At 39.9% G+C, this 15418-nt stretch overlaps 1 protein-coding gene across 2 annotated transcripts in view; it reads right to left on the minus strand.

Annotated features, from left to right (window-relative positions):
• The window catches only part of LOC110046684 (DNA-directed RNA polymerase I subunit RPA1-like), a 75392-nt gene that overhangs the window by 22285 nt on the left and 37689 nt on the right, over nt 1-15418 (minus strand). For both annotated transcript variants that reach the window (XM_089286642.1, XM_089286641.1), the window contains exons 17-20: nt 11255-11657; nt 10388-10603; nt 4825-4902; nt 2322-2456 (exon numbers count right to left, since the gene is read on the minus strand). In XM_089286642.1, coding sequence (XP_089142768.1) covers nt 2322-2456; nt 4825-4902; nt 10388-10603; nt 11255-11657 — 832 coding nt within the window. The remainder of the gene's footprint in view (nt 1-2321; nt 2457-4824; nt 4903-10387; nt 10604-11254; nt 11658-15418) is intronic.

Raw genomic sequence — 15418 nt, forward strand, 5'->3', positions numbered from 1 at the left:
ACCATTTTATACTGCTATTTATAACAGTTAAAGGTCCTGTAAAAAGCAAAACGTGTTTTAGTTCTTGTTGATTTCAAATCATAACTTCAGTAAAGAAGTTCTAAAAGTCCTACAGTATGATAAGGAATGATTGTGAAGCTAAACTGAAAACAGCGAGATCAGTAATCAACCAATATTATTATTTATCACTGCTTGTGACAATGAGATGATGCATGTAGAGTGGGAAAAAAATCTTTCAAACATGAAATACATCAGTTTAAAAGGAGCCTTCTACATTTTTTCCCAAGTAAAAATAATTATTTGAATGTGTGTTATAGGGGCCTTTTACTCCAAGGTGAATGCCTGTGATCACTGATGTCAATAAGAGCTGTTGAACCCAAGTATTATGTTGCTGCAAATTTACTGTGTCGTGTTCTCTGCTGACCAACCACAAGCCCCTTGAGGTTACCTACTCATACTAATTCTTCCTAAAATTCAGCAGGGATAGAAAGCTGAGTCCTGAGACTCTAACCATATAGGTTTAAAGTGCAGTATTGTACCTGATTAACAAAACATTGCTGACTTGCTTTCACGTCTTGGCAAAGGAATGGAGATATGCATGATTGACGATGCAGAAGAGTTTATCTGGTTTGGGACAGAAATGGCAACACCAGCAGCTGTCTGTGCAGGAAGTTGAAGAAGAGTCATCAAGGTTGACCCAGAAGCTTTAAGTCTCACAGTTAACATTACAATGGTGGAATGGGACAATGCTCCACTGCAGCGCAATGCTGTAAGAAATGAGTTTTCCATCCTTGGCAAGTTGGTCTTAAGAGGGGCAATGTTGACAAAGACAAAAAAGTGACTCTGCAGCAAAGTCTGATGACCTGAATTGATGCACAAGTTAAAGCTAATGTAGAACCTGGCATGGCTGCCAGTTGCTTAGACTGCCCACACCACCAGGAACCCTTCAAACATACTGATTTCCCCAGTCAGCCCTGGAAAGATCTAGTACCAGGTTTGATGGGGCCTTACCTTCTGGAGAATATGTATGCCTCGCCGTAGGCTACTATAGTCATTACTTTGAAGTAGACTGGCTCACATCTGTAAGATCTGCCAACATTACTGGAAGCCTGGAGAGAATATTCTGTACAAGTGGTCTTCCTCAGTCATTAACAACAGGTAATGGACCACAATTCACATTTTGAAAACAAACAGCATACAACATGGAACCAGTGGATGATCTAGGGGAGGAGCCCAGGGCTCCCCCAAACTTATTTTGGGTAAAAAAAGAAGAAATCACAGAAGGAAGAAAAGCTGGCAGGGCAAGCAAAACAACCCCCTCCCCCACTAGCTCAAGGTCTGGATCTGCCACTGAGAACCTCCACACCCTTGTGGCCCCAGGAAAACAGGGAATTAGAACTTCAAAACAGAAGCCTTAAAGGTAGAGGTGAGGAAGTACAGGACCACACCTCATAACAGCACTGGATACTCTCCAATGAAACTGTTGATTAACAGAGTGATAAGGTCGAAGGTGTCTGAGTTGACAAAGTGTGAATTCATCAACAGTGAAGCACGAGATGGAGATGCAGAGATGAATCAGAGAGAACCAAGTATGCCAATCAACAAAGGGGAGCAGTGGAAAATATTCTAGCTCTTGGCGATCAAGTGCTGGTGAAACAAGTGAAGGGAAACAAGCCGTAGACCAATTCTGGGGATGCACGTCACAAGTTGCCAGTAAATGTGGCAATAAAGTCACAGTGCTGTTACATCACCTGAAGGAGTTAACTAGAATAGAAAGGTAACTGGGGTGAAGAAGTACCTGAAGACAAGTGATGGACCAGACCAGCAAAGCACAGGACAAAGTATTAGAGGTGAAACTGCTGATGCAGATGTTCCAGAGTTACCCCTGAGGCCAACTAACGAAAGGAGGGCACCAGAGTATTTAAATGACTACATGTATGAACCATTGCAGTTACTTTAGTTTGATTATTAGGGTAACTCAATTGGATGTTTTGGACTCTATTGATGTTTAGAGTGGAACATGTTGAGTTACTTAGAATGATTATGAACTCTGATGACTGTTAAGCAGTGAACTTGTCGTTCAGAGTTTTCCAGATCAAAACATTCAAACAGTTATTTCAATCGTTTTGAAATTTGCTAACCATGTTAATTAGTACTTTACTCCAAGGTAAAGCGAGGTTGCTTGTGAAAAGTATTGTGGAATAGGTCTTGTTATTAAAACATATGTGCATGAAAAATGGCAAAAGCGAGTTTATACCGTCTCAAATGCAACTAAAAGACTGTTACATATTGAATAATGAAAGAATAATTTGGTGCAATACCTCAGAGCGACCAAACTTTAGTTGATAATGATCTGTTGCATCTTCCGTTTCTTCAGAGTTGTCTGCAGCAAAATAGAGAAATGGCGAAGTTCTCCTCTGCTGATTTTGTTGATATTTTCTCATCCATTTATTGATCTGAGAACAAAAAATAAAAGGAAATTGAAAACAGTGATACAGAAAATTGTGGAACTATAAATATCTCCATTTTTCGGTGTGAAATTTTATGCAGAGTTTGAAGTTGTACTACAAAAACAATTTGTCAGTCGTTGCGACTCACTTGGAATCAGACTTTTCTACACGTACCATAAATCCAGTGAGTGTACATGTGTACATGTACTCGAGAGGTTCTCTTAAATATAACAATGCTCAAAGAGGTAAATTCAACTGCAATTGACTCATTTTTTGACTCTTAATAAATTATTGTATGGCGAGAGAAACACAAGATTACTTGCCATTACAGTGCTGAGCTACAAACAACCAAACAAACTCTCACAACTCTTAAAATACTCATTTGAATTTAATTACAGCAACCTTCCTTGCCATTCAAAACGATCTCTGTGACACCCTCACTTATATTATTGAAAAATCACCTTGTACACTTTTTTCAAAAAATGTCCATGTGCACTGATGAAAAGTGAAAGACATTGCCTGAGAGTGAATCCAATGACTAATGGATTACTGGTAACACAAACTCAGTTCAGCGGTCTCTACAGTCTTAAAAATAATTTTCTGAGTTCAGTGGCTCATAGTCACTTTGATTTTGTTAACCAAAATGTCAATTTTGTTGCCAGACAACCTTTCATTGCTAAAATTACAGTAAGGGACATTCTAGTGATCAATACACAATGATCAACACAAAAGAAAACAGCTCAGACATACAAAAGTACTGATTAGGTAATCACAGAAGAATATTCCGGGGGCAATCATTTTGTCATCATTGCTGTTTTCTCTTTTAAGAATAAGAATAAGAATAAGAATAAGAATAAGAATAAGAATAAGAATAAGAATAAGAATAAGAATAAGAATAAGAATAAGAATAATAATAATAATAATAACAATAACAATAACAATAATAATAAACACTTTTGTCCGTATAGTGCCTTTCTTGTGAACAATCCATAAACCAATCAAGACCTAATTTCTACTTACAATGTCCATACATTAACAACCAAACAGGTGACAGGAATAAAGTACCAAACTACAACATATGACAACCATACTCTCAGAACAGACATTAGAAGAAATTGATTGCAATCAAGGATAAGGAGAATTATATTTGGTTTAAAAGAAAATAATGAGAATAAACCAGGTGATTGTTAAGACTAGCGGTAATTCAGTAAACTCTACTTGAGAATGCTTTTGTAAATGACCAACTCTAGAAAAAGCCACCCAAGGATGAGCAAGTGAGCCTACTCATTGGGGACACCAGTATCCTTTGGAAAGTAAAATAAATGTAATGTGTTAACTATAAGCTAGTGTAGTAATCATAGATTAAAGAGTGTGTTTTAGTTTTGGTAGGTTTGGTATGTTAAAAAGCAAAAATTATAGGAACAGCATTCTGTGCCTGAGCTGTTGGGTAGGCGTGAAATTGGTCTCCCTTCAGCAGGGGTGAAAATAAATGAATTGATCGCAAAACTTATACATGTATTACGTGATGTTAGTTACGACTGGTCAGTAAAAAACACGGACTGCAGTTGGTAGGCCTCATTTAGTCCAAAGTCCACTTTTTAACCCTGAGTCCGTGTTTTATACCAAGTCCGTAATGGTTAGTCCACGTTTTATACCTAAGTCCCTGTGTTATACCCAGTCTGTAGTCCACAGTCCGCAGTCTGTGTTTTATACTGAGTGTGTAAATTGACACAAACAATGCCTGTTCCATCGGTATGCGAGACAACGTGCTTCTATTACCAAAACTAGGACAATTATTCTGTTTATGAACACAACTTTGAATCACCTTGGCTTTTGGGGGAACAGCTACAGGGCATTTTCACTTCCAAATCAATGAAACAGAGGACTTGTTGGTGCACTACAGCAATCCTGTGGGAGTTGAACTCTTTTTCTATGTAAACACTTTCATTTGGTTTATGTTACATAATTTGCACACAGAAATCTAGGTCAGCGAAGTGAAACTATACCTTTCCTCCTTTGATCTATTTGATATATTTTTAAATGCCATTAACACTGACTTTGAACTTTAAATAAACAACTTATCCACTACAGTCCACAATAACGTGCCTCAACACTCAAAAGTCCCCAATATTGCACAACACTAGAAAGAAAGCACATGGACAAACATGGAGATGATGCCATTCACCCCTGAAGAAACTTTTTTTTGGAGGGGCGGGGGGGGGGGGGATCAAATTGGTGTCCATAGAAAGATACATACACAAAAACTAAAATTTTTCTGCATTAGTTGATTAGAACTAATAAATTAAATAATAAATTAAATATAGTAAACACATTATAGGTAGAAAATGAGTCTGTTTTTACTATTAAATTATACCTTTCTTTCCTGTTTCTGGGCGTTCTCTGATTCAAGATGAGGAACAAGTGCTTTAGGGTTCATTTGCTGCAGGAAAGCCTGTAATCATGTAACAAAAGTTTTCACAGACTTGCACATGGGTTTGGATGAAAACTATGTTATGCTATGAAAGGACTTCTGAGAAGTCAGAGATTTTTTATGAGTTGCACTGTAAGCTATCAAATGCAATTTGAGGTAGATTATGTGAAACAGCAAGGTCATTTTAACATCAAAAACCATTTTATTGTCAGTTCCAAACCTGCAAAAAAAAGTTAAGCTAGACAAGAAAAAGACCAATGGTTTAAAAGAAACCCAGCATATCCCAGATTCAAACTTGGGTCCACTAGTTTGGAAGGCAGGAATTGTAACTTTTGTGCCATGTAAGAAAACTTGCCCTGAGAGAGCCAAAAATACAAAGCATTTCAGCCTTACCTCAAATTTGCTAATGAATATGCAAATTAGATTACAATGAGTGACATGTGTTCTTGTAAACTGACAAACAAACTGATGTGCAGCTGTGCAAAATGACAAACTTCTAAGCTGCTGACATAGTGTGGCTAGTAAGCCACTGACACAAAAACAGATTCTGAGTTACACAGTTGTAATAAAATGAAGGACGACCAGGATAAAACTAAGAGACATTTACACAGTGAAATCTCTAATCCATAAATAAGCACATCATCAGCAATACACTGCGTACCTGGTAGGCCTGACATTTCCAATGTCAGGAAAGAAAATTTTGTGCAAATTTTGTGGCTATGATCATGCCCCAGAGAGAAAGAAGAGTCCTGCCTGGGGTAGAGTATGTAAGCGGTGCAAGAAAAAGTATCATTTTGCAAAAGGATGCAAAGATGAAGATGCCATCGTTTACGCCATCGAGTGTGATGACGACCAGGAAGAGATAAGTGTTGTTAGGGTCAAGTTATGAAAGATAAGACCGTGTTTGCTGAAATGTTGGCCCAGCAGAAACCTGTCAGATTTCAAGTTGACTGTGGAGCTAGCACCAACATTTTACCATACAAGCATGTTGGTAAAGGTAAAGAATGCGATCCCACCAATGCGTCGGCCGACACATCACCGACGCGTTGGTCGACACACCACCGACACATCACCGACACACTACCGACGTGTTGGTCGGCACATTGTCGATGCATCGGCCGACACACTACTGACGTGTCGGCCGACACTCTACCAACGCGTTGGTCGAAATATTTTCCCTTTTAAACTATTATTTTGTTATTTCTTTCAGTTGGAAGCAAGAACAACTTCATAAGAAAGGACGAAAACGTGATAGCTAAATAGCCGCCATTTTTAAAATGAAACACTAGTACCGAGGTCTTCTCGATGTTTTGTCAAGGGTCGGTTACCAAAGGGAGTTTATTAGCAAGTCGGCCGACATATTGATCTCACCGACATGTTTATTTTACATCTTTATTGATCATTGACTTTTTAATATGTGGTGGCTCCTAAAGGAGCCGTTTTTAATTGCAATTTTACTGCAGTGGAAACTGTTCAGTGATGTCTTCCAGCAACTGCTCAAATGCTCGGTCTTTCCCGAAGTTCCGGAACCAGGTGAACTCATCCAAGTAGCTGAGTATGTATTCATACAGGGTACCACACATCCACTTCAACTTCTTCTTGACCAAAGCCCACACGCCTTCGATGGTATTGGTGTGTGCACCACTGTTGGGGTCAACAAAGTTTTTGCAGTGATTCACTGATAGATGGATGTATCCTAGCTGGTTGAGTGGTATGTACGGAGTGAATTGATCTGAGTAGATGACAGTTCCCGGTCGGATATGTGTAGTGATGAGACGATGAACAAGTGTCTCTCTATTTCAGCCGGGAACACGGAAGAGCAGCACTTTCTGTGATCCTCGCTCCACTACTCCAAACACCCACAGACCTTCCGAGACTCTCCCTCTCTTATACTTTCTCTTGGCACCAAACTTCGACTCGTCTATTTCCACAGTCTTCCCTAAGCCTCCAAGCTTAATTCCAGCATTCAGGACTTTGTTGCAACAGATTGTTCTCAGCTCACTCAGTGCACGGATCACAGTAGGCTTTGAAAGGCTGGTAAGTCGAGCGATTTTGCTTCCCGAAATCTGCATAGCCCAAAGGAACATCAGATGCAGCCAGGTACTTAACGGGATATTAGATCCCTCGAAGAACGAGCCCGACCTTATTGAAAGCCATGTTCAACATCGCTTATTCATACAGCGCCAATATGTATTCGTTGTTTACCCGTGTTGTCTCTGTTAGTTCCATATTAGAACCACATCGAGAACTCTGCTGACAGCTCGCTAAAAGCTTCTTACTCACGAAGAAATTAAAAACATTCTGGAAACTTCCCAGTATAACAAAAAGATCACGGAACTCCATGTTTCATAAAGTCGTGATCAAATGCTAGATCATAATCAAATTAGGATCAAGTGTAGATTTAGTTAGGATCGAATTAAACCAATCACCGTTGCGGAAAAACAGCGAATCATGACGCTTCTTATTAAACCAATCGAATACAAGGAAAAACGGTAATTAATGCGGATCAAGTTAGGATCGAATTAAACCAATCACCGTTGCGGAAAAACAGCAAATCACGATGCTTCTTATTAAACCAATGATATGAAAGGAACGTTATTTAATGTGACAACTCAATTAACTTAACACCATTAGCATCTATTTGCAACTACGCTCTCTATACTCAACTATGTCTCAACGTGTAACTAAGTGTACTGTCTGCGGACAATCTGGTCATACAAGAATCCACTGTTTAGTGATGTGCGGTTCTTGTAGTGGCGACAGTCGCAAATGTGACTGTGAGCAGCCACCAGCGAAAAAACAGAAGACCAAGAGGGGAAGGAGGGCAGAAGAAAAGGAGCAGCCACAGGTAGCCGCAGCCCCAGGGTCTCCAGAAGCTGAGCCTAACTACAGATCCATTTGTCGACAGCTGCAGCAGAAAAATCAACAACTTGGCAAGGCCTACCAAGATCTGAAGGCCCAATTCGACGAGCTTGAAGACAGTTGCCAAGAGAGGGAGGAGCAGGTAGCTCAGGCTCAACAGGACGCTGACGAGATGGCAGACTTGGTCCGGCAGAATGAACAGCGTATCGCCGCCTACAAAGAGCAGTTGAAAGAAAGAGATGACCGTATTAAGGCCCTGGAGCAGCAGCTACGAACTTTGCAGAACTCCTCAGAGTCATCAACTGGAACTAATCATGAAGCTGCTGCAAAGGTCGACCGGAACGACCTTGCGGAAATCCATCGACGATACGCGGCAGTGCTCTCAACCCTGAACAAAAAGAAATGTAGCCTGAACAACGCTTACAGACTCGCACGCACAGCACGCAGCACGATCAGACTTCCTCGGCATAGCAGAGCTGCGAATTGTCAACGAAGTGACGTACAAAAGCACCTTGGAGAGGCTGGGAGACCCGAAACTTTCAGTGAAAAGGATCGAGCAGGAGTGCCGAAGGCAGCTGGGTGATCTGTTGCCGTTGGTGAAACGACTTTGCGTCGCGAAGAAGCTGTTACCGCTGGTGTTGGAGGATGCCTTCTATTCCTAGAGGGCTCTGTCAACAACAACAAAAAAACGGCTCCTTTAGGAGCCACCAAGTTTGAAAAAGTCAATGACCAACTCAATAAAGTTTAGCTTAATAAATAAAGATAAAGTCTCCGCCGATGCGTCGCTCGACAATCGGCCGACGCGTTGCCTGACAGTCGGCTAACGTGTTTGCCGAAGTGAGGACTAGGTTCTAATAACAGTTGTCGTAATGGGAACTGGGTTCTAAGAGCACGAAAAACAAGATGGCGGTCAAAAGTAAACTTCTTATTTTCATATCGTAGTGAAAGTTTTCCATCGAAGGCATTTCAGTTCAGTTTGGAAAAGGCATCTTTAGCCTTGCAATAATTCAAAAAGGCTCAAATGAGTCACCGACACGCCACCGACGCACCACCGATGCATCACCGATGCAGCTTGTACGTTACAAGGTTAAAAAGTGGTCGAGGCGTCGGCCGACTGTGGGCCGACAGTTGACCGATGCGTCGGCCAACACGTCGGCCCACACGTTGGCCCACACGTCGGCCGACGTGTCGGTAGGATCGGATTCTTTACATTTACCAGCATGTTGGCATGTGGATCTTGCTCCTTGTTCCCAGTCCCTTGTTTTGTAGAATGGCAACAAGGTCAAGCCTGTAGGGTTGTGTGCTCTGCCAGTTGTAAATCCCAGAAACAATATGAAGTACGAAGTAAGGTTCTTGGTCGTCAAGGAAAATCTAACTCCACTTCTGGGTTTGAACACAACCGAGAAGATGGGTTTGTTAACCATGCACAAGGAGAACTTTGTGAGTGTTGTGGAGAATTTGGAAGATGATCTGATATCAAATATGCCAATGTGTGTGATAAGCATCCTGGTAAGCTTCCTGGAAAGGTTCACCTACAAGTGGATCAGGCTTGGGAACCAGTAATCCTCCCGGCCAGGAAAGTGCCTGTTTCCATCAGAGAGAAATTCAAGGCTGAACATCAAAGGTTGTAGGATCTCGAGGTCATTGCTCCCGTCAATGAACCGACAGAGTGGGTCTGCCAATTCATTGTTGCTGTCAAGAAATCTGGTGAGTTACGCATTTGCATTGATCTTAAGGCGCTGAATGCTGCCCTGAAGAGGGAAAGATACCAGATTCCTGTTATTGATGAGTTGCTGCCCGATTTAGCAGAGGTTCTTGTGTTCACTAAGGTTGATCTCACATCTGCCTTTTGGCATTTGGTGCTGGACAATGAGTCTAGTCTGTCAACAGCTTTTGCCACTCCTCATGGGAGATACTGCTGGCTTCGTTTGTTTTTTGGTCTCTGAGTGTCAAGTGAATTATTCCAGAAGCATTTACACCAAGAATTGTTGGGCCTACCAAGTGTGAAGTGTGTGGGGGGATTCATGCTGATGTCATTATTTACATTTTTGCTCATTTGCATACAGCATTGCATACAGAAGGAAACATGTTAGATATGAATTGACTCCAGGAAGCTAAAGGGCTAGTGAAACTTAATACATGGTGAATTTTTAGCTCTTTGGGTGTAATATTCAAGGAGATATTGTCTTTCAAAAACTACAAAATTTCTGGGTGGCAAAAGCGCTAATGAGCTCATACATTTTTTGTAAAATTTTGAGTTTTTAAACCTGTGTTGCACAGAAAGTATTCAATTCATCAGGCTCATATTCATTGGTAGAGTTCATAGTACTATGATCTTTCAGTATTCAGAACTGATTTACTTGTAGCTCTACCAGAAACTGAATTACTTATGCTAATGAGGCAAATATTGTAAACAAGGATTCCCCAGTTGCTGATGATGTGCTTATTCATGGATTAGAGATTTCACTGAGTAAACGTCTCTTAGTTTCGTCCTGGTCATCCTTCATTTTATTACAACAGTTAAGTTATCTCAGGTGTAAAACTACAGACTTAATGTAAATGTAGCACAACTAGCAGCTAATGAAGATTCTTTTTCAAGAGCAAATTTATTCACTAGCTATACCGTTTGTCAAAAAATGCAAACCTTGTAGTTTCCTGCCATAAAGGGGAACTGCTTTTCAGACAGAAATGAAGTCTTCATGACATCCAAGCCATCTTCACCATAATAAAACTGTACTACAGAGCTGTCACTGTCCCTCACAGTAAGATCATAATTGACCAGCAGACCTTCTAGGTGCTTAACAAGACAGCGCTGAAGGTAACCACTGCGGCTTGTTTTAACAGCTGTATCCACAAGACCCTTAAGAAAACAACAGACTACATTAACTAGCATTATTCAGCCTTTTAACAAATTTTGTTAAAAGGCTGAATAATGCTGTCCACCTGATAAACCAAAATCTAGTAGATAGTGTTTATATGGTAATGTTTTTTGTAGTGTGTTTTGTAAAATCCACCTAGTGTGACTTAACGACTTTGGTGTGCAAGATATTGTGAAAGCCTTATACATTTGTCAGTGGATTCACAAAAACGTTTACAGGAAGTTAAGGATGAGTTGAAGGAGTAAAGGAGTTAACTCCCCCCCCCCCCACCCCACCAAAACCTACAACTTGAAAAATAGCTATTCTCCAAGATAAAAAGAATGGTCATATTGATCATCAAAGTAGAAGTGCTGAAAAAATCCTGTACACTGTTGTCAGCCACCTAAAATGACATTATCCAGGCATCATGGCAGTTCAGTGGTTTTAATCCAACATACTGATAATCCTGGCCTCTTTGTCTACATGTACATTTGAAACACTTTTTCAGTACAGTTGTTAAAATTTGTATTTACACTGGCCCAGTTTTTCACAGCTGTAATAACAGTTATTGGTCAAAACAGGACATAAAAAAGTCTCTGAATGTTAGTATCACTTATCTTGTAATATTAAGCATTGTATTTTTGTAGTTGTACCTCTCTTCCAGCCATACAGTGAAAAAAATATTCCTGGGGCCTGATTCCAGTCAAGAACCGTCCATCCACAAACCCTCCAGCTCTGGGGCTAGTGTCATAAGGAAGGAATGATGGCAGAGATCTTCCACTAAGCATGAGGGGTGGACGACGTCCCTCCAGTTCAATCTGTCCTAGGAGACATGAAATCTGCATACAATTGACTGAAGATCCCTTGGCTCCAGACTGAACCATCAGCTGAAGATTGTTGTCAGGAAATCTCTTGAGAAGACCAAAGGGAATGCATGCCTTGTTGATAAGGTCTTGGTAGTGGTCTGTTTTCTTTTTCATGCTCAGGTCAAGTTGTTTCATGTCACTTCCATCTTTATTATGGTGAGCCTCTTGCAGCTTTTGTTCTAGAGCTGACCTTTAGGGAATAATACATATCTCATGTAGATAATGAGAGATTTTATGTGTCTTGTTAACTTTTCTCATAATGCTAGACAGGATTATATCTTAAATGAATATTTTTAAACACCAGGCTATGCCTCAGGTTTTCTGAAGTTGTGTCTACCATCCTGTCCTATATAATTATGTGATATATTTTATAGTTTCTTTAACACATTCATACTATATTTTGTCATTGGTAAGAGTGGTTTTTTCACTTGAGTGTCAAAAGTAATTTGCATTTGATTTGGTTTTGCATTATCAAGCCAAGTGATTACAGTCGAACCTCGATTATCCGGACTATTCGATTATCCGGACTTTTTTCTATGGTCCCAATTTTTTCATGAATATTAATTAGTTGTGATCTTGAAAACTCAAAGTCGCAAAAAGCCAAATAATCCTTTCAAAAGACTGTTGAAGCAGCATATTATCCTGTGCGCTTTTCAAAATTCGCAAGTGCGACGAGACAAAGAAATATTCTGATGCGTTCAGCTGAAATCTGATTGGCTCAATTGTTTTGTTACCAAGGGAATTTCATGCTTGATTAGTTCCTTCCGCGTGGGTTACGTAAACACACGAGCGATCGATCGTAAACTCAAATCAAAAACATGTCTACGAAGCGAAAGCGAGCCGTTCTATCGATTAAAGATAAGCAGATAATTATTTCACGTTTGGATAAAGGAGAGAAAGGAACAAATTTAGCTCAAGAATTTGATAGACAATTGTTCTGCTCATCCAGATGAACTCAGCAGCCGCGATGGTTCTGTAACCTGCCTGTTTCTTCCTCCGAACACGACCTCCCTGATTCAGCCAATGCGATCAAGCTACAAGTTTTTGAAGCAAACAAACATGCTTGAACATTTTAGACCTTTGTAAATACCTGAACTGAAAGTTTTTATTTGTAAATACATACAGGCTGTGTAGATTTCACAATTAAAACGATGTTTTCTTTGCTGTATACCTTTTGTTTACATTTCTATCTCATTAATATTCATGTTTTCGATTATCCGGACTCTCGATTATCCGGACTATTTACCGAGGTCCCGACAAGTCCGGATAATCGAGGTTCGACTGTATCTTCCGCCACTTTGTCGTCCAAACAGACATACCTTGTAAAACTAGACTGCTAGCAGTCTCTCTTGCTTGAAAATCCATGGGGAAGGATGCAAAACAAGTGAAGGTGCAACTGTGACCGCTAGCATGACATACAAGTGGCAAGCGGTGAAGCCACAAACTGCGAGTAGCATGGGCATCGGAAGATGAGCGAAATGAGACACTGCAATGAATTCATACAGCATTTCTGAAGCTACTTTGACAGCTCCTGTCAGTAATACCTCTGCCCATTTTTAAGCGATGATGTATTGTGTGATGTCATCGCTTTATGCTGGCATGCATGCATTCCTTTGGATAGTGATTTCGCATAGTTTGTCGTGCTTATTTTATCCCCCTGTGGAAGCAAAATGCACTCTGGGAGTTCCTTTGCTACTTTCCTTTGCTGTTTGTAGGTTCAGCAGAGTGCTTTTAATTGGAGCTTTTAAAAGAAGATTTAGGGGTGGATTTTGGTTTAAACAGTATTGGATAAATTTGTATTCACAGGCAAACTCATAATAAGAACATATCCTCCATACATACAAGTTTAGATAGGTAAGTAAGTTGCACAGGCGATAGGTGAAGGCTTTGCGGCTTTCCTTTGCTGTTTGTAGGATCAGCAGACTGCTTTTAATCGATATGACAAGTATACAGTTGAAACAACAAATTAATTTCCGGTGAGGTAATTAGTGTTGCCAAATATTTTTCAAGATAATAAGGTGTCGATTTCAGAGAGAGTAACATTCCTTTGTGGGTTTCCTTTGCAGCTTTCCTTTGCTGTTTGTAGGATCAGCGGAGTGCTTTTAATTTCAGCTTTTAAACGAAGATTTGGGGATTGATTTTGGTTTATACAGTGTCGGATAAATTTGCACTCACTGGCAAACTCGTAATAGAAACATATCGTCCATACATACAAATTTAGATAGACAAGCAAGTCGCACACGCGATAGCTGAAGGGTCTACATAAAATTTACGGATTGGTAGCGCAGTTGTACTTTTGCCAGTCTTGAAGTGAATTGAATGAGCATTGTATGAGCACTGAAATATACAGTTTACAGTAGTGATAATGAAGTCAGGGTACGATTCATTTGCAGTTTTCAGTTTTTTTATGAAGTTTTGGAAATGTGCTGTTTTATCTTTTCTGTCAATGAAAGAGTGGTTGTGATCAAACAATCGATAATTGTTTTGTCAGGGTAAAGACAATACGAATGTTCACTGATGACAAGTATATGGTTAACAACAAATTAATTTTCTGTGAGGTAATTAGCGTTGCCAAATATCTTTAAAGATAATAAGGTGTTGATTTCAGAGAGAGAAACTTGTACTTTCTGGCTTTCCTTTGCTGTCCGTAGGATCAGCGGAGATTTGGGGGTGGATTTTGGTTTATACAGTGTCGTATAAATTTGCGCTCACGGGCAAACTCATAATAACATATCTTCGATACATACAATTTTAGATAGACAAGTGGGTCGCACACGCGATATAACAAGTCAAGAGAAAATGATTTTCACTTGGACAAGTATATGGTTAAAACAACAAATTAATTTCCAGTGAGGTAATTAGCTTTGCCAAATATCTTTAAAGATAATAAGGTGTTGATTTCAGAGAGAGGAACTTTTCAGCCGAGTGCTTTTTATTTGGGTTGGTACATTTCGCTGACCCCTAGCACATGGACTAACAAGATGGACCTGGTACATGAACTACTTGAATGAATCACCAATGGACTACTCTAAATGTAAACCCCTAAAATTTCTAACCCAAAAGTTTAAGAATCAGTTTGTCTGCTCATGTTCCAATCTTCTAGGAACAATTTTTAATGTCATCGCTTCTGCATGCATTGTGTGCCATTTATTAAATATGACACTCCAGTGTCTAAGTTTTTCCACGAATCGATCAAAACTATATCTGGTAAGATGTGATGAATTATTGTTCAATGCCGAAAAAGCTTGTATTACTCAGGGTAAAGAAACTGAAATTCCAATCAGCTGTCAGTATCTGAGTTTTGTCGTTGTGCAAGTGTTCACATAAGATTTTCCATCAAAAAAGGTCTCAGCGTGAGGGTAATTAAGCAGGACAAGAAAAACATGGTATCCCAGATAAGAAGCAACATCACTTGCCACAGTTTTCATTGGACCTGGCGTTATCTGAATGCAAGCAAACAACTTGTTTACAGAATCTATCCTTCCAGGGCAAATGGAGAACGTAAAACATAGGTTGTAACAGAAATGAACTAAAGCAAACTAAACTTGAAGCACATGGTAAATTACAGAGGTTTCATACTCTACAAAGCCAACAGATTACAGCTCAAACCAGACCATGACCTCTAAAAAGATTTCATACTGCTCGGTCAAATGGCTCAACTCTACTTTAAAGTCCTCCTAATACCACAGTTCTTCAAAAACAAGTGTGAAGCCAAAAAGAAAAAAACTAATAGAAAGGTCGAGAGATCAAAATTCAAAATAGAACAGCAAATGTACAAATGTCGCTAACCGCAGGAATCGAACAGTAGGGGAAAACTTTACAACAGAGTTTGGTGTACACTGCATGTCACTTATAAAGTAACGTTACTGACAGACATGCATCATGACTTTGTAGACAGACCAATAGAATTACTCCGTCACCAGAGTGGTGGGCTTCAGGAATGCTGTATGA

This window comes from Orbicella faveolata, unplaced genomic scaffold (genome assembly GCF_042242905.1).
Source record: "Orbicella faveolata isolate gen_17 unplaced genomic scaffold, um_ofav_v1 contig_14, whole genome shotgun sequence".
NCBI classification, from domain to species: domain Eukaryota; kingdom Metazoa; phylum Cnidaria; class Anthozoa; order Scleractinia; family Merulinidae; genus Orbicella; species Orbicella faveolata.